At 41.9% G+C, this 22850-nt stretch overlaps 1 protein-coding gene across 1 annotated transcript in view; it reads left to right on the forward strand.

Annotated features, from left to right (window-relative positions):
• Positions 1 to 691: 691 nt before the first annotated feature.
• adamts12 (ADAM metallopeptidase with thrombospondin type 1 motif, 12) overlaps positions 692 to 22850 on the forward strand; it is a 31063-nt gene continuing 8904 nt past the window's right edge. The window contains 16 exon segments of the mRNA XM_036598086.1: positions 692 to 780; positions 2027 to 2352; positions 9965 to 10145; positions 11974 to 12194; positions 12970 to 13053; positions 14391 to 14474; positions 14476 to 14516; positions 14965 to 15114; positions 15263 to 15406; positions 16569 to 16713; positions 17014 to 17106; positions 17447 to 17592; positions 17776 to 17945; positions 19770 to 19900; positions 20872 to 20992; positions 22533 to 22777. Of these exon segments, the coding sequence (XP_036453979.1) occupies positions 693 to 780; positions 2027 to 2352; positions 9965 to 10145; positions 11974 to 12194; positions 12970 to 13053; positions 14391 to 14474; positions 14476 to 14516; positions 14965 to 15114; positions 15263 to 15406; positions 16569 to 16713; positions 17014 to 17106; positions 17447 to 17592; positions 17776 to 17945; positions 19770 to 19900; positions 20872 to 20992; positions 22533 to 22777 (2370 nt within the window). The 5' untranslated portion in view covers position 692.

Genomic DNA, 22850 nt, shown 5'->3' on the forward strand with positions numbered 1-22850 from the left:
TTAGCTCATAAGATCGTTGAGACTGACGTTATCATTAGCCTACACTGTTAACGTTCATTAACCTGCATCGTTAATGATTTTAAACTGACACTAAGAAAGATTTACTGTGTAAAATTCTGCTTCTGCTGAACTAACGTTACCTTTTTATTATTTAGAGCTATAAACTCTAAGTTAAAGCTGCTATAGCTAACTAGGCTAACTTAGAGACTGTTTACAAGCTAATGCTAACGCTTCAGTCTGGAGGGGAGGGTACGGAAGCGGAAAGGGGCGTGTCCTCGATATTTAAGCGTTTGTTTGAACGTATAACTTAATATTTGTTCATTTTTATGCAAATGTAATTGTCACAAAGGTAATTAAATAATCTCTGACCAGATTTTACTGGAATCTGATAATCCGGAGCTCCAAATAGCCTCAAAACTTCACTAAAGCTAACAAAGCACGATAATGTTTCACTCTCACTGTTCTGTCCAGGAGCTGGTCACTTTCTCACTTTCTCTGCTCCTTTCTTTCTCTACCTCTGTCCTTCCCTCCTCTCTCTCTCTCTCTCTCTCTCTCTCTCTCTCCCTCCTCCTCGTGTGCCGGGCTCACTCCTCCCCTCGTGCTTACCGTTTCTCTCTCTCTCTCTCTCTCTCTCTCTCTCTCTCTGTTGTGTTGTTCAGTTTTCTCTCTCTCTCCTCCTCCTGTACTCCGCTATGTCTCTCGCACTCCTCCTGCTCGTGCTGGCCTGCAGCCACGTCGCGCGCTCGGTGTCGGACAGCGCTCTCCCAGACGCGGAGCAGGGTGGGTGCCATTACTAATTCACACGCAGAGAGAAGGGATAATCAGCGATAATTCACAAACTAACTCACTAACTCAGCAACGCGGGACAGGGACGCTGCTGTGTTTGTGCTGCACGCGCGGGGAACCCGGCTTCCCTCTGTGTGTGTGTGTATGTGTGTGTGTGTGTGTGTATGAGCGCGCGAGGGGAGAGCTGCAGAAGTGTGTGTGTGCGCTGTCTGCAGCCCTGTAATGCAGCTTTAGGGTGTATAGAAACCCCTGCAAGTTTAGCGAATTTTGCTAGTTTCACTGCTGTTGCAAGTTTTGAATTTTTTTGCAAAAACTACAAGGTTTACATGTTTCACGCAACCAGGTTTACCAGGTTTACATGTTTCACGTTTCAAGCTTTCAAACTTGCAGAACTATTGTATTGTAAATTTGATTGTAATCCATTTATTTTGCAAACTTTGCATGTTTTGCGAGTTTCGAAACAAAATGTGCAGTTTTTGCATGTTTCAAAACTTTTGCAAAATTTGAAATTTTGTGTGTTGTAAAGCTTAAGCAAATGTTGTAGGTTTTGTTTTTGTTTTTGCAAAATTTGGCAAAATAACAGGTTTTACAACTTACGTTTTCACACAAATTGCATATTTTGAAATTGAGCAAAAACTGCAAGATTGCAGTGTTTTACAAGATTTTACCTTATGCAAAATTTGGAATTTTAGAACTATTGTAGCTGTTGCAAATTTGAAGAAAAAATCCCAAATTTTTGCAAACTCTGCATGTTTTGCAGGTTTTGAAACCTTTACAAAGTTGCAATTTTCATATGTTATAAAGCTCATGGGTATTTTGCGGATTTTGGTATTTTTTGCAAAATTTGGCAAGTTGTGTTTTACAACTTACACTTTTTTACGCAGATTGTGTATTTTGAAACTTGAGCAAAAATTGTAAAATTAAAATGTTTTACAAGATTTAAACTTTTGTAAAATTTGTATGTTTTGAAACTTTTAGAACCGTTGTAGCTGTTGCAAATTTGGCAAAATTTTAAAAACTTCCACAAATTTTGGTATGTTTTGCAAGTTTTTAAACTTTTCAGATTTTGCAAATTTTGCAAGTGATAGGTGTTTTAAAACTTTACAGATTTGCACATCTTTCATGTTTTACAGCTGTTGCGTGTTGCAGAGCTCCTGATTCCTTTGCGTAAACTACACAGATGCTGTAGGGTTTGTATTGCACTGGCTGACCTCTCTGGCTCTGGACTCTTCCTCTGCAGATCTCTTCATCAGGTCCCACTCTCACTTCTCTCTGGTCCGGCCGGTGCGCGTGGACGAAGCCGGACGCTTCCTGTCTCATGAGGTGTCTCACCGGCCCGCCGCAGACACGCATGTGTTCTACCGGCTGCAGCACAGCGAGCGCGAGCTCCTCCTCAACCTCACACTGAACCCTCACCTGCTCTCGCAGGACCACGTGGTGGAGACGCGGCAGGGCGGGAACGGGACCGGGACCGGACGGCGGGTGGAGAACGCCTGCCACCTGCTGGGCACCGTGACGGATGGGCACTTGCAGGGCACTGCCGCCGTGAGCACCTGCAACGGACTGGTGAGTACAGCTCCAGGTCTGCAGGGACATACAACTGACCTCATTAGCATAGGGTCATCACAACTGGGCAGCCTCTGTGCTGTGTAAATGGGGCTGTTTAATTAGCGTATAATGGTGTAATTAACATATAATGATTAGCATATAACCATGTAATTAGTGGATAGGTGATGCTGTGTATTTAGCACATAATTAGTGCTGTGTAATTAGCGTCTATATGGTACTATGTAATTAGCATATAACTGCGTAATTAGCGTACAAATAGTATTGTGTAATTATTCCTAATTTTCATGGATACATCATTTTAACAGTCATGACTGGACGCTGAAGAGAGAGGGGAAGTAACTTTAGCTTTGAGCTCATTAGCATCTGGCTCATTAACGGAGGTTATTCATAACTGGGCGGAGCATAAAGGGAAGTTGGATTGCATCATTAGCATATGCCTCATTAGCATATATTAATAAATATCGGATGGGTGTACATGTGAGGAGGTGGAGCTGCATGATTAGCACAGACGGAGAGAACACGTTCAACTGCACACGTGTGTCTCAGGAGAGAGAGAGAGAGGAGAGAGAGAGAGAGAGAGAGAGAGAGAGAACGAGGGGCTTCAGAGCAAACACACAAAACAAACACCCTCCTCTCTCTCACTCTTTCTCTCTCTGACTCACTAACACACAGGGCTCAGTTACTGCAGGATCAGCAGATACAACACAATACAACTTCTGATGAGAGAGAGAGAAAGAGAGAGGAGAACAAAGAAAGAAAGAAAGAAAGAAAGAAGAAACAAAGAGAGAAGGAAAGAGAGAGGAAAAGAAAGAGAGAAAGGGGAGAGAGAGAGAGAGAGAGACAGAGACAGAGACAGAGAGAGAGACAGAGAGAAGGGGAGAGACAGAGAGAGAGATGGAGAGAGAGAGAGGGAGAGAGAGAGAGAGAGAGAGAGAGCAAAAGAGACAGAAACAGAGAGAGAAGGGAAGAGAAAGAGAGAGATGGAGAGAGAAGGGGAAAGAGAGAGAGAGAAGGGAAGACAAAGAGTGAGAGACAGAGAGAGAAGAGGAGAGAGAGAGAAAGAGAGAGAGGCTCTCATGCTGTGGAGGAGAGAGTTTAGAAGTGTATCACTGTGTCATCAACCAGCATGAGTCACTGTGGAAAACATGAGATAGAGAAAGAGAACAGAGAGAGAGGAAAAATAGAGAAAGAGTGAGAGAGAACATAGAACAAGAGAAGAGAGAACAAAGAGAGAACATAGAAAGAGAGAACACAGAGAAAGAGAACACAGAGAAAGAGAACACAGAGAAAGAGAGAATAGAGATATAGACAGAGAAAAGAGGGAGAGAGTATAGACTGTACAGAGCACAGAGAGAGAGATATATATAGACAGAAAAGAGAGAGAGTATAGACTGTACAGAGCACACAGAGAGAGATATAGACAGAGAAAAGAGAGAGAGAGAGTAAAGAATGTACAGAGCACAGAGAGAGAGAGATATAGACAGAAAAGAGAGAGAGAGTATAGACTGTACAGAGCACACAGAGAGAGAGATATAGACAGAGAAAAGAGAGAGAGTATAGACTGTACAGAGCACAGAGAGAGAGAGAGATATAGACAGAGAAAAGAGAGAGAGTATAGACTGTACAGAGCACAGAGAGAGAGAGAGATATAGACAGAAAAGAGAGAGAGAGTATAGACTGTACAGCTGTCTGTGTTCACAGTAACAGTGTGTCACAGTGTGATTAACCCCATAATGACGTCTGTTAGAGATTAATGAACATCCCGGTTAGAGGTGATGATGTATGTGTGCAGTTAGCGCTGTGCTAATGTTGTGGTTTCAGCTTCCATTACATGTTAGCTGCATTAGCCTCATAGCTGCAGCGCTTAAACTAACGAAGCTGCGGTCAGACGCCAAACATGTCCTGTCTGATCTACTGTATTAGACCTTTACTGAGCTATCGCTTTAATGTGTGTGTGTGTGTGTGTGTGTGTGTGTGTATGTGTGTGTGTAACGTGTCCTGGTGTAACTCTGCTGTAGGCTGTGTGTGTGTTTTGGGTCAGTGAGAGCAGGAATGTGTTTCCCTGGAGACCCTCCCACCTGTCAATCAACAGAAGCTCCTCCACACCACTCTCTCTCTCTCTCTCTCTCTCTCTCTCTCTGCATCGTTAACTTTCACTGTTTAACTCTTCACTTTCCCATCACTAAATAAACAATCTGTGTCCAAACAAACGCTGCCTGTTCAGTCTGGACTGGTCTCTCCGTGTTATCTAGGTAGATTCAGCTGAGCTGCTCTCTGATTGGTTAGGACTTCAGGAGCTGAACTGAAGGTTTTACACATCAGATTATCTACCAATAAAATCAGAAACTGACAGAGAAATCAACCAAGCAAGGTTTGATTTACAATGGATGTGAGAAAAAACACTCTTCTGGAGATTCTAGGTACATCACTGACTGTAAATGTCAGCCATGATCTAAGCAGGTTTCGGTTGGTTGTTAGGAATGGAAAACAGCAGCGGCAGCTCTATGTCAGGACTCTTTACTGAAACAGTCACTTTAAAAATGATATATACAAGCTCAGATATATGCTAATGTCTGTAACAAGCTTCAAATGTGCATGTTTAATCTGGAACAGACAAAACATATTCATGTTGGCCAGCATTAGCTTAGTGCTAAGATACTACTAGACATCCCATAGAAGTGCTAGAAGTTAGTGTTAGTCTAGAGGTGTTTTTTTTCCACATTTTTTGACCGAAATTTGGCATTTGTGGCCCAAATTGAAGGCCTAGCTCCAATAATTATGGTTGATCTCTGACATTTATAGGGTGTTATTAATTTCAAATAATATTTGAATCTGTTCTACAGTTTCTCATTAGGTCGAATGAATAACCGACTCTGAATGTAGGTATTGTGATATAAACTGAGTCTGTTCTACAGTTTCTCATTAGGTTGAATCGGATTTTTAAGAGTTACATAAGAGCATATTTGTGGGCGGAGTTTAATGAGGGGAATTTAATGAATTACTGTCATTAATAGGGTCTTTGTTGTGTATTTAGGTCAGTAGATCAGAGGTTCAGTTGGCTTGAGCACTGTAGCGTAATGTAAATAATCTCCTAAATCAGATTTATTCTCTTTCTTTTTCTCCTGTAATGATTATTCCTGAATCAGGACAACACAAATAACTAAAGCTACGTTCACCACAGCAGATTCCATTCAGAGGACGCTATTTGGAGCAGAACAGATGCTACAGGAGCTCAATATGAACATAGAATGTCAAACAGCAGCAGTGTTTATAAAACTGCACTCACATTACCTTTCAGAGCAGGAGTGTGTGTGTGTGTGTGTGTGGTGTGTGGTGTGTGTGTGTGTGTGTGTGTGGAGGGAAGTAGACCACTGAGTGTGTGTGAGACAGTTTAACTCATTCAAGTCTAAATTTATACGTGTCTTTTTCATATAATGTTCACTCGTAATTGTGTAATCACATTTTTAATTACATATTACTTACACACTTAGTTACATAATGAAAGACACACCCATTTGATTTCTATTCTTTATTAACCGGTTCGTTCTGTTTGTCTTATGAGTAAAAAATGACAGAAACAGCAAAAATATAAAGGTTTTTTGCTGCACAACAGTAACCTTACAGAGCGATCACATGAATGTCATCACATGTGCTTTAGACTATCCACATATTATATTGCCTCATATGGACTTTTCACTGATTTTTCACATATTAATTACATGTGATCATGTATCAGTCACATCACACCAAAAATAAACCTTGACACACATGGTGATGTATAAATCACATCTGATCACATATAATCACACATGAATCACGTCACACATCATCACATGTGAATCAGTTATGTGACTTATACATCAGTTATGTGATTTATACATGATCACGTGACCACATATAAATCACGTCACGTGTGACCACATATAAACCTTGTCACATGTGATCACAGAAATCACTTTGTGTGTGATCACTTATAAGTCACATGTCAAACGTGGTCACGTATAAATCACGTCACACCACATATGAATCTTATGTCACATAAATCATTACATCACATCATCACATATACATCATGCCACACATGATCACATACAAATTACATGTCAAACATGATCATGTATAAATCACATAACATGTCATGTCCCACCTGATCGTGTATAATCACATTACATGTGATCCCGTACCAATCACATAATTGATCACATATAAATCATGTCACATGTGGTCACATATTAATCACATCATGTGATCACATACATCACATGTGGCATGTAATGACGTGTAAATCACATATCAGCATATGTCCTCATTGACATCACTGCCTGAAGGGTGAAGTGACACTCCAAAGCCTTACCATTTCACTCTTGAACTAGTTGATTATCATACTCATTTGACTAATTGTTGCAGCCTTAATCACATGTTCATCAGCTGTTGGTGCACCTTGAAGTATCTGAATTCACTCATTAGAATGTCCACCTGGACACTGATGGACATCAAACTGTCTCTCCTACTTACAAACACAACTGTGGTGTAGATTTAAAGTTTAGAATGTGCACTTTCCACGTAATGTCTCTGCTTTCCAATGAGCTGTGAAATAAATAAAATAACGTGATAGCTGTGACTTGGACGGGTTCTTCAGGATATTAAACTTCCCTCAGATCAGATCAGATCAGACCCCTACAGACCGTCTGAGCGTGTGTGTATGTTATCCTCTTTACCTCTAGGCTGGAGACAGGAACAGGAAGAGGAACAGGAACTGGAGAAATGCAGCACTCTCACATATGCATGCATCCCCCCTTCCATCCATCCATCCACGTCCTCCTCACACACATGGCTTCTGTATTCCACACAGTGTTATTATAACCTCCCCCAACACATAGCTGAGGAGAGAGAGACACAGAGACACACGGAGAGAGACAGAGAGAGTAAAAGAGAGAAAGAGAGACAGAGAGAGTAAGAGAGAGAAAGAGATACAGAGAGAGAGAGAGAGAGAGAGACAGAGAGAGTAAGAGAGAGAAAGAGAGACAGAGACACACACACAGAGAGAGAGAGAGAGAGAGAGAGAGAGCGAAAGAGAGAGGTAGGGAGAGGAAAGGGGTTACCATACCTTTGAGACAGATATACGTAAATGAGCTCTGTTCTGATTGGCTTCTCTATGCTGTGACTCATTCAGAAAGGTTAACGAGTGAACTATTCCAAACAGAGTGATAGTCTATAGCAACAACACTCAATTACAAATGGGCGGGGCTATCCAGCTATAGACTGAATGGGTGGGGCTAAACTGCTGTAGGCTGAATGGGTGTGGCTAAACTGCTGTAGGCTGAATGGATGGAGCTAAAGTACTGTAGGCTGAATGGGTGGGGCTAAAGTGCTGTAGACTGAATGGGTGGAGCTTAACTGCTATAGACTGAATGGGTGGGGCTAAGCTGCTTGAGGCTGAATGGGCGGGGTTAAACTGCTGTAGGCTGAATGGATCCTATGTAAATCTGTTCATGGCTGTGACATCACCTTAGCTTTCTGTATGGACTGGAGAGGGAATGGAGGGAAACCCTGTTCTCCATGATATGGGCTCTTTAATTTGATATGGGCTCTTTAATCTGTGTGTGTACATCACTGTACACACACACACACACACACACATACACACACACACGGCAGCGGTGAACGAGTGCATGAAATGCATTCTGGAATTTTGGCTCATTCTCATGCGGCCACAGACGCAGCTGGATTTTCTTACAAACACACACACACACACACACACACACACACACACACTCACACACACTCACACACTGGTTTGATAAGGTAAGAATGACCATAGAGATTAGAAATATTTCTGAACACACCAGTGAGAATTCCCAGACTCACTGATTCACTGACTCACTGACTCACTGGCTGACTGACTTAATCGACTCCCTGATGCACTGACTCATCAAATCACCAACTCACCAACTTACTGACTTACTGATTTACCGATTCACTAACTCACTGATATACTGACTCACTCACTGAATCACTGACTCTCTGACTCAATAACTCATTGATTTACTGATTCACTGATACACTGACTCACAAACTCACTGACTTACTAATTCACTGATACACTGACTTATTGTCTCACTAACTCACCAATTTACTGAATCACTAACTTACTGAATCACTGATGCATTGATGCACTGATGCACTGATACAGTGATTTACTGACTCACAAACTCACTGAATCACTGATGCGCTGATACACTGACACACTGATACACTGACTCACTGCCTCACAAACTCACTGACTTACTGACTGGTCTCAGTAACTCACCAATTTACTGATTCACTAACTCACTGACTCAGTAACTTACCGACTCACTGATACACTGACTCACTAACTCTCTGACTCACTGACTTACTAACATATGTCAGTGTGAGGTGTAAAGAGCTTATCTGTGCTCAACAGTGTAGAGATTTAGTGACTCAGGTGATGTAGTGATTTATAAGAACGAGGTAAACAGACTCCACTGAGACATTTCGGAACCCCCCCCCACAGCACAGAGAGAGTGTGTGTGTGTGTGTGTGTGTGTGTGTGTGTAGGGCTTGTGTAGACACAGTGATGGATTGCTGTGTAATCTGGAGTGATGAGCATTAGTGAAGTGTTAGGACTTGTACACACACATACACTCGCTGAATACAGAGGGAATGTGCTCAGGGCAAGAGTGAGAGAGAGTGAGAGAGGGTAAAAATACCTATTTGCATTCAGCTGAAGTTTGTTGCTTGATGTGTATTATTAGCTGGTATTACTACATATTAATAACACTACAATTGCCACTACTACTAATAATAGCAATATCTTACTGTGATGTCAAGCTTACATTGGGATTTTTGGAATCGGAATGGGAGTCGACTCCAGAATTTCTGGAACTGAGCAGTCTCGGTTTTTCCAATTTTTTAAAATTCCCCATAATTCAGTGTGTGAAATGTAAGCAGAGTAATTCAGAGTGGTTTGGTGTGAAATGGTTCAGAGGTCTTTACAGTGGTGGTGATAGGAACCAGGGGTCGCCATGACTACAGCACAAATATAGACATTTTATTTACTATCAAAACCACCAGTGAACCTACACGAGTCTTCTGAGTTTACATGGAATGTTAATGATGGAAAATAGTGGAAAACCTGAAATAATTATTTTTTAGGGACTCTTTTGCCTCACAGCACCTGCATGTATCCCTCCTCCATGAATGGAGTTTTAGGCCAAAATCTTCTCAAAACTATCATAAAACAGTGTCTCAGTCATCAGGCAGTGAATTCATAACCATTTCATGTAGTAACTTTCTGTGAGGGAGCTTTTAGAGGTGGACGTCTGGTTCCTATCACCACCACTGTGAACAGTTCTGACTCGGTAAGTTTCTCTAGAACAGAGCGTTTCACACCAAACCACTCTGAACGACTCAACAACATCTTAACCATTTAATTATGTGGAAATTCTGAAAGATTGGTGGAACTACCCTTTAAACCCCTTAAATGACCTGACCTGCTGTTGGGTCCACAAGTTAGGACTGGAACTGTTTCGTAATTTGCGGCCTGTCTTGGAGACACTGTGCTTCAGTACTGTGTGTTGAATTTCAGACGGGTCTGCTGACTCTCCCTGCTGGCGTGTTTCTGATCGAGCCTGTACGTGGACACACGCCGACCCCCGCAGACCCACACCAACCGCACGTCATCTACCACAACTCCACCTGGAGAAGCCCCCGAGCACGCCGCAGCACACAGACTGACCACAACCTCCACGGTGCCTGCGGGGTCAAAGGTCAGGAGCTATTACATTCGTAAAAACTGCGTTTCATACTAATGGACTCTCGTAGACACTGCTGTGTGTGCTAGCATGCCTGTGGCAGCCTGCTGTGAGTCATAAACTGTGTGCCTCAGAGCAGGGTTGGGAGTTATGACAGTAGTAAGGTAAACCACTGTGTCTAAAATGGTGATGGTGTTTCAAAATCCAAAATTATTACAGCAGATATCTCTTTTGCTGCCGACTGCTCTCCACTGTAGAGCCGAATGGCTCCTATGGCTGTTTTGTGTAGGTCATAGTTTCTTTTCCCTCAGATATGCTGCTAATTCAGGACCAGAAATAATGCCTCAGCGACGGCTAACAGACACCAGAGAACACTTTCGACTCTGGTTTTCACCTCATCACCAGTCTTTATTCCTTAAACGTGTGTAATTTTAACATGAGTTAGCTGGAATTGAGCCTATATTGTGGTGTGAGGCATTTTTGGCCTGCTGAGTAAGTTAACTCTTAAAACCTGCTAACTAAGCTAGAGTTAGCTGAGCTAACACACTACCGCTCCAAACACCACAGAACAGGTTTGATTTAGACCTCCCGTCATTCCAACACAAGTCACTCCACTTTGCTCTCTCAGATTTGACTCTTTATTCAATAAACATGTGTAATTTTAGCGTCAGCTAGCTGAAACAGAGCCTGTGCTGTGGTGTGTGAAACTTCTGGGCCTGCTAACTAGACTAGCGTTAGCTGAGTTATCACACTGCTGCTCCAAACACCACAGAACAGGTTTGATTTAGACCTTTTTTGAGTCTTTATTCTCTGAATGTGTGCAATTTTAACACCAGCCTATTGTGGTGTGAGGCACTTTGGGCGTGCAAACTAAGCTCTCATTAGCTTAGCTACCACAGACACCACAGAACAGGTTAGATTTCTGCTTTCTGTCCCTCCGACATAAGTTTTTATAGTCTACAGTTAGTCAGAACAGAATCTGTATTGACTGGATCTGTAACCCGCGCACTAAGCTAACATTAGGTTAGCTAGCAGGCTGCAGATCCAGACAGGTTTAATTTCACTTTTTTGTCCCTCCGATTCTAACCACTCAAGTTTAATTCATCATCTGAACTTGTCTTGGTGCTTTAGATAGCCACAGTTCAACATGTTCTGTGGTGAGCAGAGCTCTTATTATGCTAAACTAAACTAATGCTAACCAGCTTCTCGCTCCTAGTTAGCGGCTTTGTTTAACATTTAGCAGTTGTCGCTATGCGAATGTTTTGACGTTTATTAAATGAAGGACTGAAAATTGTGCACTGCTTTCACTTATTTGGTGACTGTGGAAGCGAAACTTTTTATTTGGTTGTTTTCAGTTTTTAAATAACTTTAGATGAAATGGCACAAAAGTGACATAAATAGAAAACTTGAGCAGCTATGCTAAGGTAATATATTACGGTAATATTTGACAGTATAAAAAAGTGCACACCAACCGTACTTCAGACTAAAGGGTATTTTAGTGTGTATATACATACAGAAGCAGTCAAAATCTATTAAGTATCAACATATGTGGAACTGTTTAGTCCATGGCTACCTACAACACACCTGACTGGCTTAAACACATTAAGGAAGACACGAATATCACACTATAATTAAACATTTGAACGAGGTACGATAGGTAGATGATAGAATGATTGAGCTTTTGCATTTTCACACAATTCAGTAACGCTCTACCTGAAAGCTACTACATTAAGTTTTTTAATCAAATTGTTTTAGAAGTAAATCCGTACAGAAGCATCTTCCAGATGGCTTTCAGATTTAAAATCTTTAAAATCTTCGACCTGTGTGTGTGCTTTTGGTGCAGATGGTGCAGCGTATTCAAAGCAGGTGGAGCTGGACAGGGAGCTTTGGGAGCAAGAGCAGAGAGACCGGACTGAACCGGATCGACCTGGACGCAGGCAGATTTCCCGCCGTTCCGTCAGTATGGAGCGCTGGGTGGAGACCATGGTGGTGGCCGACTCCAAACTGCTGCAGTACCACGGCAACAATAATGTGGAGAGTTACGTCTTCACCATCATGAACATGGTGAGACACCGAGACTGACTGAGTTACGGTTCAGAGTACTGACTCTGATTGATTGATTGATTGATTCAGGAGTACTGACTCTGATTGACTGATTCAGAGTGTATAGTTCATACTAACTCAGATAGATTAATGATTCAGCGTGTGTGATTCAGACTTATTCAGACTGATTTACAATATATGATTCAGACTTGTTCAGATTGTTTCATGATTCAGAATAACTGTGTTTGATTCAGGATTCACAACATATGATTCAGACTGATTCAGACTGATTCATTTGATTGGTATAGCGTAGTGGGTGATATGTGGTAGACTAGATTCAGGCACATCATGCTGTATCAGTAAAAGTCCTTGGGCAAGACTCCTAATGCTGTATTTGCCCATCTCTGTAACATAATTCAAATTATAAGTTGCCAAATGCCATAAATGTAAATAGAAATGATTCACAATTTAGAGTGCATGATTCAAACCTGCTTCTTTTGATCCATGATGCAGAGTTTTTTGTTTATAAATTGATTCATGGTTCATAGTGTATGATTCAGACTCACTGTCTGATTCTGATTCATGATTCAGAGTTTACACTGGCTTTGATTCACGATTCATCATGATTTGTTTCATGATTCATCTGTTATTCTTTTTAAACATAGACATGTTGCATTACTTACTTGCATGACTTGTTTTTAGTGTGATCTGAAAATATTTTTTATTTTTTTGATCCAGTTTTGTTCAGATGCTGAACCAGGTGCCAGTGTGAATGTATGTGTTTGTGTTATTGCAGGTGGCAGGTATTTTTCATGATGCCAGTATCGGTAATGCCATCCACATCATCCTTGTAAGGCTCATATTGCTGCAGGGAGAGGAGGTAGGAACAAAGCTTTCACTTAGGAGTCACGATTCCTGATTCATTTAACTTCATACATTTTTTCTGTTCATTTACTGTTGGATCATTAGTAAACTCAAACAATGCATGTGCAACCCATACTCACAATGGGTTACTTAAGCTATAAGCTGAAACAATGACGTTTACATTTGATTTACATGCAACAGGTCTTCACTTCTGACTTTTTTAATGTTGAAAATAAATAATGGAGACATCTACAGCAGGCAATTACCCTGCACAGAGCCCAGCGCACCTCAGAACAGAAAGCTTCTTTGTTGCTTCTGTTTTAGTCACATTGTTCTTACTGAGCAGAGAGGAACTAATGTTTCTTTGCCTCCATCTCAGTCACACACTCTTCATTAGCTCCATAACTAAGATACTAAATCACGAAATCAACCACACCCTGTCCCACCAGCAGCTCTGAGTGTGTGCAGCTGTGTGCTTTTCCTGGGAAAAATGAAAAAGCCTCATTCTGGCCTCATTCTTGAAATATAGTTCCCCAGAGTAACTCTGCATAATCAGATTGGCTCTGGTTGATTCATGAGTCACAGTAGATGGTTTCATTTGGCTCTGTATGAGTGGACTGGGATTAGTTGTCTGATTCATGATTCAGAAGGAATCATTCAGTTTGATTCTTTTTGATGTATGATTTAGAATATATGTCTCTTTAATTTATGATTTGGAGTGTATGATTCAATTTAACTCTTTTTGATTCCTAATTTACTGTGTGCTTCATATTGTCTCTGTTTGATTCAAAATTTACAGTGTGTGATCCAGACTGGCTCTGTGTGATTCATGAAACACAGTGTATAGTTCAAATTGGCTGTGATTGATTCACAATTTGGAGTGTATGATTTACAGTGATTGTGTTTGATTTACCATCAATAGTGTGTGATTCATATGGGATCTTTTCATTTCATGATTCAGAGTCTGTGATTTGAACCGGCTCCTTCTGATTCATTGTTTACAGTGCATGGTTCAACTTGGCTTGGTTTGATTTATAGTTAATAATGTATAATTCAAATGGAATCTTTTTGATTCACAATTTACAGTGTGTAATTCCAACTGATTCTATTTGACTTGTGAATGAATCAAATATAGTCTATATGATTCATGATTTGGAGTGTAGGATTCAATTGTCTCTATTTGATTCAAAATTTAGAGTCAATGATTCAGAGGGGAAGAATCAGACTGGCTCTTTTTCTGTGTTAATGTGTGCTATAAAACTGCCCTTCAGTTTTATGATTCTTTTGTAATGCGTTTTGTATGTGTGTGTGCATGTGTGTGTGTGTGTGTGTGTGTGTGTGTGCGTGTATTAGAAAGGACTGAAGATCGTTCATCATGCAGATTCCACCCTCTCCAGTTTCTGCAGCTGGCAGAAAAACGTGAACCCCCAGAGTGACACGCACCCCTGCACATCATGACGTTGCTGTGCTCATTACAAGGTCACTCGCACACATACACACAGACACACACAGACACACACACACGACTGCAATGTAGTATTGCGTGTTCTAGACTCTACTGAGTTCTAGATCCTTAACTCTAGTTATGTGCCTAGACTTCTCTATATCACAATACCTACATTTAGAGTCAGTTATTCATTCAACCTAATGAGAAACTGTAGAACAGACTCAGTTTATATCACAATACCTACATTTAGAGTCAGTTATTCATTCAACCTAATGAGAACAGACACAGTTTATATCACAATACCTACATTTAGAGTCGGTTATTCATTCAGCCTAATAAGAAACTGTAGAACAGACTCAGTTTATATCACAATACCTACATTTAGAGTCAGTTATTCATTCAATCTAATGAGAAACTGACTGCAAAGTACACTAACTTTGCTGAGGTACCTGTATATATGCTATTATTTTGTAAGTACAGGAAGGACCTGTGCGCAGGTAGGAATGAGCCGTGTGAAACGCTGGGCCTGTCTCACCTGTCCGGAATGTGCCAACCGCATCGATCCTGCAACATTAACGAGGATTCAGGGCTGCCTGTGGCCTTCACCATCGCACACGAACTCGGACACAGGTCAGTGCGTACATGTGCTGTTTTTAATGTTATAAATGCCGTCAAGCCTTATGACATGATGGCTATTATGGGGTTTTTGGCAGAGTGCGCAGCTGTACCCAGTGTAGCCATTCACCCTCGAGAGTAATGTGTTTGTACATGTGTGTAGTTTTGGTATCCAGCATGACGGTCAGGGGAACGACTGTGAGCTGGACGGTAGAAACCCCTTCATCATGTCCCGACAGCTTCAGTACGACTCCTCCCCCCTCACATGGTCTTCCTGCAGCAAAGAGTACATCACACGCTTCCTGGAGTGAGTACACACACCTTCTTAAACTCGAATCAACATAAACTAGGACTAGACTGCCTCTCCAGTGCCTTTGATTCAGTGAATAGGACAGGATACAGGATGTATTATAATGTGTCCATCGCTTTTTAGAATTATCACTTTAAAAGGTTGCATTTATTCGCCAGTGTAACGTTGACTAGTGACAAATGTGTCCGACTCTATAAATTTTCCCCCTCAAACAAATGACTATAATAACTCAGAATCATTTATTAAGTCAGAAAAAGAACATTTTCCTTCCAGAGTGTAAAAATAAGAGCAAAAACAGATTGTTCTCTAGGCGCTAATATATATGCTAGCGCTATTATCCTTGTATTGGTAGTGTTGGGTGGGTATTAGGGCAACTCTGAATATCGTATAGACATATAATAGCATATATTAGTGTATAGCTCCACCTGCAGTGACTCATTCAGGCAGTCATTCAGAGCCTCAGTCAGTCAGTCGGTAATTCAGACAGTCAGTGACTCAGTCAGTTAGTCAGTGACTCAGTCAGTCAATTACTCAGTCAGTCAGTGACTCAGTCAGTCAGTGGCTCAGTCAGTCAGTCTGTGGCTCAATCAGTCAGTAACTTAGTGTTTTAGTCAGTCAGTTAAATACTCAGTCAGTCAGTGACTCAGGCAGTCAGTCAATTACTCAGTCATTGACTCAGGCAGTCATTCAGTGACTCAGGCAGTCAGTCAATTATTCAGTCATTGACTTAGGCAGTCAGTCAGTGACTCAGGCAGTCAGTGACTCAGTAAGTCAGTCAGTCAATTAGTCAGTCACTCAATTACTCAGTTAATCAATCAGTCGGTCAGTCACTCAGTCACTCAGTGACTCAGTCAGTCAGTCAGTGTCTCAATCAGTCAGTCAGTGACTCATTCAGTCAGTGACTCAATCAGTCATTCAGTCAGTGACTCAGTCAGTCAGTCAGTGACTCAGAGGAAATAACTCTGACAATGTTAAACTATCAAATTAAAATGTGAAGTATAAGCATCCAGATTCATTAAAAAGTTGTAAATGCACCTACAAATAACACTCGAATGATGACATTATGGGAACCTTTAGCATAGGAATCTGGACTGACTTCAAGAGTCAACAAACTCTCTCTCTTTGTTTATCTCTCTATCTGTTTATCGGTCTACCTTAGTCGCGGTTGGGGTTTTTGTCTGGATGATCGTCCATCTAAGAAGGATCTGACCACAGCTCTGGTGGCTCCGGGGGTCCGGTACACTCCGCAGCATCAGTGCCAGATGCAGTACGGCCCCAACGCCACCTTTTGCTCAGAGATTGACGTGAGACCACTTCTACTGTTCACTAGCAGATTAATAATCAGAGAAATGTTTGATTTTCACTGTTACTTTTCAATGAAGTAAAAAATGCTGATGCTTTGTGTATATTAATCTTCAGCTCTCAGCTTCATGTTCATCAAACTGTCTTCCTCTGTAGGAGGTGATTTCACAGGTTTCTTTTCCAAATTATTGTTAAAAGTACAAACTGAACCTCTGTTGGTCCAAAGGTGGTTTAAGCTCCTGAAAGGTCTTAGTGCTGATGAGTGCTGACTTCACAGTATTGCGTATCTGTGTTGTTTGTAGAACGTGTGTCAGATCCTGTGGTGCTCTGTGAACGGATCCTGCCGCTCCAAACTGGACGCGCCTATTGATGGGACCAGGTGCGGCCCGGGCAAGGTGGGATACTTTATATGATGTCAGAAAAAGAGTGTGCTAACTTATGCATATGTACTGCTGATAGGTAGGTAGTGTTTTAGTAAGTAATTGCATTTCTGATATAAATTTAGAGGTATAATTATAGTTATGTCTCCTCACGTAACTCCATTATTATTTTGTAACAATGTTACAATTCAATTATTTGATATGATTCAGAATTATTTTTTAAAAATGAACAAAACAAACGAAATAGATAATAAAAACAATACACCATGTTTTTTTCTTACATTTAATGAGTTAATACTGTACATATATTATATTGAATGCTCTTACTGTGTGTCTGTGTGTTTGTGTGTGTTAGTGGTGTATCTCAGGTGAGTGTGTGATTGTGGGGAAGTTACCTGAGATGGTGAATGGTGGGTGGGGCCAGTGGAGCACCTGGTCTCACTGCTCACGCACCTGTGGCTCTGGTGTCCAGTCAGCGGACAGAGAGTGTGACCAGCCCAAGTATGACTCCTACAGTGCCTACATCGCTTTCTTTTTCTCTCTTTCTCTCCTTCTTCCAAACTTTTGGCATATAGTGTGTATCTAACCCTATATACACTGTTTAATATTGGGTTTAATGCCCCTCTCTCTCTCTCTCTCTCTCTCTCTCTCTTTCTATCTCTCTCTTTCTCTCTCTCTCTCTAGGCCGGCGTTCGGGGGAAAGTATTGTACAGGAGAGCGTAAGCGCTATAGAATCTGTAGCACGACACCGTGTGCTCAGAAGCATCCTACGTTTCGGGAAATGCAGTGCAGCGAGTTTGATACAGTGCTGTATCACAACCAGCTTTACCAGTGGATCCCTGTCTCCAGCATCAGTAATCTTTATTCATCACACATCACGTTAAACATCACATCACCCATCACATTAAACATCACATTACCCACCACATTACCCATCACCCGTCACATTAAACATCACATTACACATCGCATTACACATCGTATTACACATTACATAATCTATCACCTTACGCATCACATCACCCGTCACATTCAACATCATATTACCCACTACATTAATTATTTTCCATCACATTAAACATCACATTACACATCACTTTACCCATCACCCGTCACATTAAACATCACATTACACATCACATTACACATAACATTACCAATCATCCATCACATTAAACATCACACAACACATCACATTACCCATCATCCATCACATTAAACATCACATTAAACATCACACTAAACACCACATTACACATTGTATTACACATCACATTACACATTACATTACCTATCGCGTTATTCATTGTATTGCCATCTCATCATCTATCATTTTTCACCTTACCCAACATTTATCACATCAACCATCATGCATCGTGTTACTCATCACATCACACTATCCTTGGCTTTAGCCTTTGTTTTGTTCCAACAGTGTCGATATTTTGTAGATTGAGCTGAGATGATGATGATGTACATTAATATGTATTCTGAATGTTTAAGTTCATTTCTAACATGTTTATGTTTGTATTTAATGCACATTTTTTTCACACATTGTCTTCAGCAACTGCACAAACTGATTCAGTCGTGAAGTTATTTGGGGTTTAATGTACCACATTCACTTTCCCACAATGCTCTGCTTTGACTCCTGTAATTAATGCTCAGTGTGAGGTTAAACAGTGGTGTGTACTGCCCGGAGCTGCTGTGTGTTCCAGTAGGAGACATTATCTCTGCTCACATGACCCAAACCACAGGACCACAGACCAACCTGCCTGTACTTCAGCATTCAGAGTGATCGCAGTGCAGGACTGTAGAAATCTGCTTGTAATTAATGCAGAATTAGATTCTACGATCACAGTTTAATCCAGTTCCAGTCACTGTAGATCTGCAGTTCCGCCTCTGCTGACTGTGTGGGCTCGCGGCTGTACTGGGTGCTTTTGAAGAACTCTTCTAAACACCACAAACCTGGAGGAGTGATGGTGGACTCACAATCTGAGTCACTGGGCAGAATTCCAGTCACTGCAGGGAAGCTGCAGATGTTTTGTTTCATGTTGATTTCTGTATTTTAGGCTCCGAAGCTGAGAATAGAAGCCGTAATTGCACACTGCAGCAGGCTACATTATTATAAAACATGGAAAATAGGCCTGAGAAGGTTTCCTCCTTTCAGTTTTTGGAAATTTTGGCTTTTTCTTCCAGGCTTTCTGAGGCCTGGCGTGCATTTTGTGTTCGCAGCCGTGTGTGTGTGGGTCAGTGTTTACACAGTGTAAACAGTTTACAAAACCAGAGCAGCTCCAAATAGATCAGTTCAGAGAAGAACACTGTTCTTTAACCCCTCTGGAATTGTTATCGTCAGTGTGCTGTAATGTTTAAATGTTATTAACACTATTAATTACATATTTTACATATACATATTTTATGCAATTACATTTGCATTCAAGTCATAATAAAGTATCTCCTCTTCTACTTACAGACACTAATATAGTCTGGATTGAAAGTTTAGAATCTGCACTTTCCACACAGCTTCTCTAATTGTTTCGGGGATCTACGAGACATAATTTGTATAGAATTACAGCATGACTTTGTGCTCAACTGTGCTTCTAATTTTACTTTAGTAAGGCTTTGTTTTATATACTTCTATTTTTCTATCTCTTTCTCTTACTCACCTTTGCTCCCACACTCAGACCACCCGTGTGAGCTCCACTGCAGGCCGGTTAATGAGGACTTCTCGGAGAAGATGCTGGACGCTGTAACAGACGGGACTCCGTGCTTCAGTAACAGCAGCAGGAACGTCTGCATCAATGGTGTGTGCAAGGTAGAGTGACAGAGTATTCCCCTTAGCAACCACCTGCGACACCAAAGCAACAGCCTAGCAGCACCTTATCAAGCGTCTGGGATTCTATAGCAGCGGCTTAGCAACACCTTAGCAACCATGTGGGATAACATAGCAAAGGCCTAGGAACACCTTAGCAACCACCTGGGATACTATAGAAACAGCCTTGCAACATCTTAGTGACCACCTGAGATTCCAGAACAATGGCCTAGCGACACTTTAGCAACCACCTAGAATGACACAGCAAAGGCCTAGCAACACCTTAGCAACCACCTAGGGTACCATAGAAACAGCCTTGCAACACTTTAGCAACCACCTGAAATTCCATACCAAAGGCCTAGCAACACTTTAGGTACCACTTGAGGTGGGTAATCCAGGTCCAAAAAGTAAAAACCCTCCCCAGGATTTTGTTCCAAAACAAACAAAACAAAATCCTGGGGAGGGTTTTTATTTTTTGGACCTGGATTACCCACCTCTAGCTACCACCTGGCATCTCTTAGAGAAGGCCTTGCAACGCTGTCTAGCAACACCTTAGCAACCACCTGGGAAAATATATAAAAACCTTAGCAACACCTTAGCAACCACATGGGATACCATAGCCACAGCCTTGAAACTCCTCAGCAACCACCTGAGATTCCATAGCAATGGCCTAGCAACACTTTAGCAACCACCTAGTATCCCACAGAAGAGGCCTAGCAACACCTTAGCAACCACCTGGGATTCCACAGCAATGGTCTAGTAACACTTTAGCAACCACCCAGCATACCATATGAACAGCCATGCAACACCTTAGCAACCACCTGAGATAACATAGCAAAGGCCAAACAACACCTTAGCAACCACCTGGGATAGCTTATATACAGCCTTGCAACACCTTAGCAACCACCTGGGATAGCTGGGAAGGACTTCAGCTATTTGATAATTCCATAAAGAGTATGTGTGGATGTGTACAGGCGGTGGGCTGTGATTATGGAATAGACTCTAAAGCTGAGGAGGATCGCTGTGGAGTGTGTTTGGGTGACGGCTCCAGCTGTGAGACAGTGAGAGACTCCTACACAGAGAAAGACGGATATGGTACCTCACCTTCTCCATCACACATACCTCACACTATACTTCACCTCCTCACCTTCATCACACACACCTCACACTGTACCTCACCTTCTCCATCACACATACCTCGCATTGTATCTCATCTGCTCCATCATGCATACCTTGCACTGTACCTCACCTTCTCCATCAAACATACCTCACACTGTACCTCACCTTCTCTATCACACATACCTCACACTATACCTCACCTCCTCACCTTCATCACACACACCTCACACTGTACCTCACCTTCTCCATCACACATACCTCGCATTGTATCTCATCTGCTCCATCATGCATACCTTGCACTGTACCTCACCTTCTCCATCACACATACCTCACACTATACCTCACCTTTTCCAGCACACATACCTCATACAGTACCTTACTTTCTCCATCACACATACCTCACAGTGTACCTCATCTTCTCCATCACACATACCTCACACTGTACCTCACCTCCTCACCTTTATCACCCATACCTGATACTGTACCTCACTTTCTCCATCACACATACCTCACACTATACCTCACCTCCTCACCTTCATCACCCATACCTCATACTGTACCTCACTTTCTCCATCACACATACCTCACACTATACCTCACCTCCTCACCTTCTCCATCACACACACACCTCACACTATACCTCACCTCCTCACTTTCTCCATCACACACACCTCACACTGTACCTCACCTCATCACCTTTTCCAGCACAGATACCTCTCACTGTACCTCACCTTCTCCATCACACATACCTCACACTGTATCTCACCTACTCCATCACACATACCTCACACTGTACCTCACCTTTTCCAGCACACCTACCTCACAGTGTACCTCACCTTCTCCATCACACATATTTCACACTATACCTCACCTTCTCCATCACACATACCTCACCTTCTCCATCACACATACCTCACACTGTATCTCACCTACTCCATCACACACACACCTCACACTGTACCTCACCTTCTCCATCACACATACCTCACACTGTACCTCACCTTCTCTAGCACACATACCTCACTATACCTCACCTCCTCATCTTCATTACACATACCTCATACAGTACCTTACTTTCTCCATCACACATACCTCACACTATACCTTACCTCCTCACCTTCTTCATCACACACACCTCACACTGTACCTCACTTTCTCCATCACACATACCTCACTATACCTCACCTTCTCTATCACACATACCTCACCCTTTCCAGCACAGATACCTCACACTGTATCTCACCTTCTCCATCACACCTACCTCACACTGTATCTCACCTTTTCCAGCACACCTACCTCACACTGTACCTCACCTTCTTCATCACACAAACCTCACACTATACCTCACCTTCTCCATCACACATTCCATACAGCTCACCTGAACACAGATGTCGGCTGATGATCATGCAGATTAAGCAGTGAGTGAACATCATGCTGTTAGACTGTACTGATAGGGGCTTTTCTAGGAGCTTTTCCATTACAGTATTATCAGTAACTGAGTTTGTATGTGTGTCAGGTTATGTAGACATGCTGCTGATCCCAGAGGGAGCACGGGACATCCTCATCCAGGAGGTGCAGGAGGCAGGGAACTTCCTGGCCGTGCGTGCGGCAGATTCGGAGGATTATTTCCTCAACGGGAATTTTATCATCCAGTGGAATGGAGAGTACAGAGTAGGCGGAGCCAAATTCTACTACGATCGTCATGGTAACCTGGAGAACCTCACTTCTCCTGGACCCACCACACAGCCAGTCATGGTGCAGGTACACACACACACACACACACACACACACACAATAATGTGTGTAGTAACTGATTTTCACACATTTTCATTTA

This window comes from Colossoma macropomum, unplaced genomic scaffold (genome assembly GCF_904425465.1).
Source record: "Colossoma macropomum unplaced genomic scaffold, Colossoma_macropomum, whole genome shotgun sequence".
Lineage (NCBI taxonomy): Eukaryota > Metazoa > Chordata > Actinopteri > Characiformes > Serrasalmidae > Colossoma > Colossoma macropomum.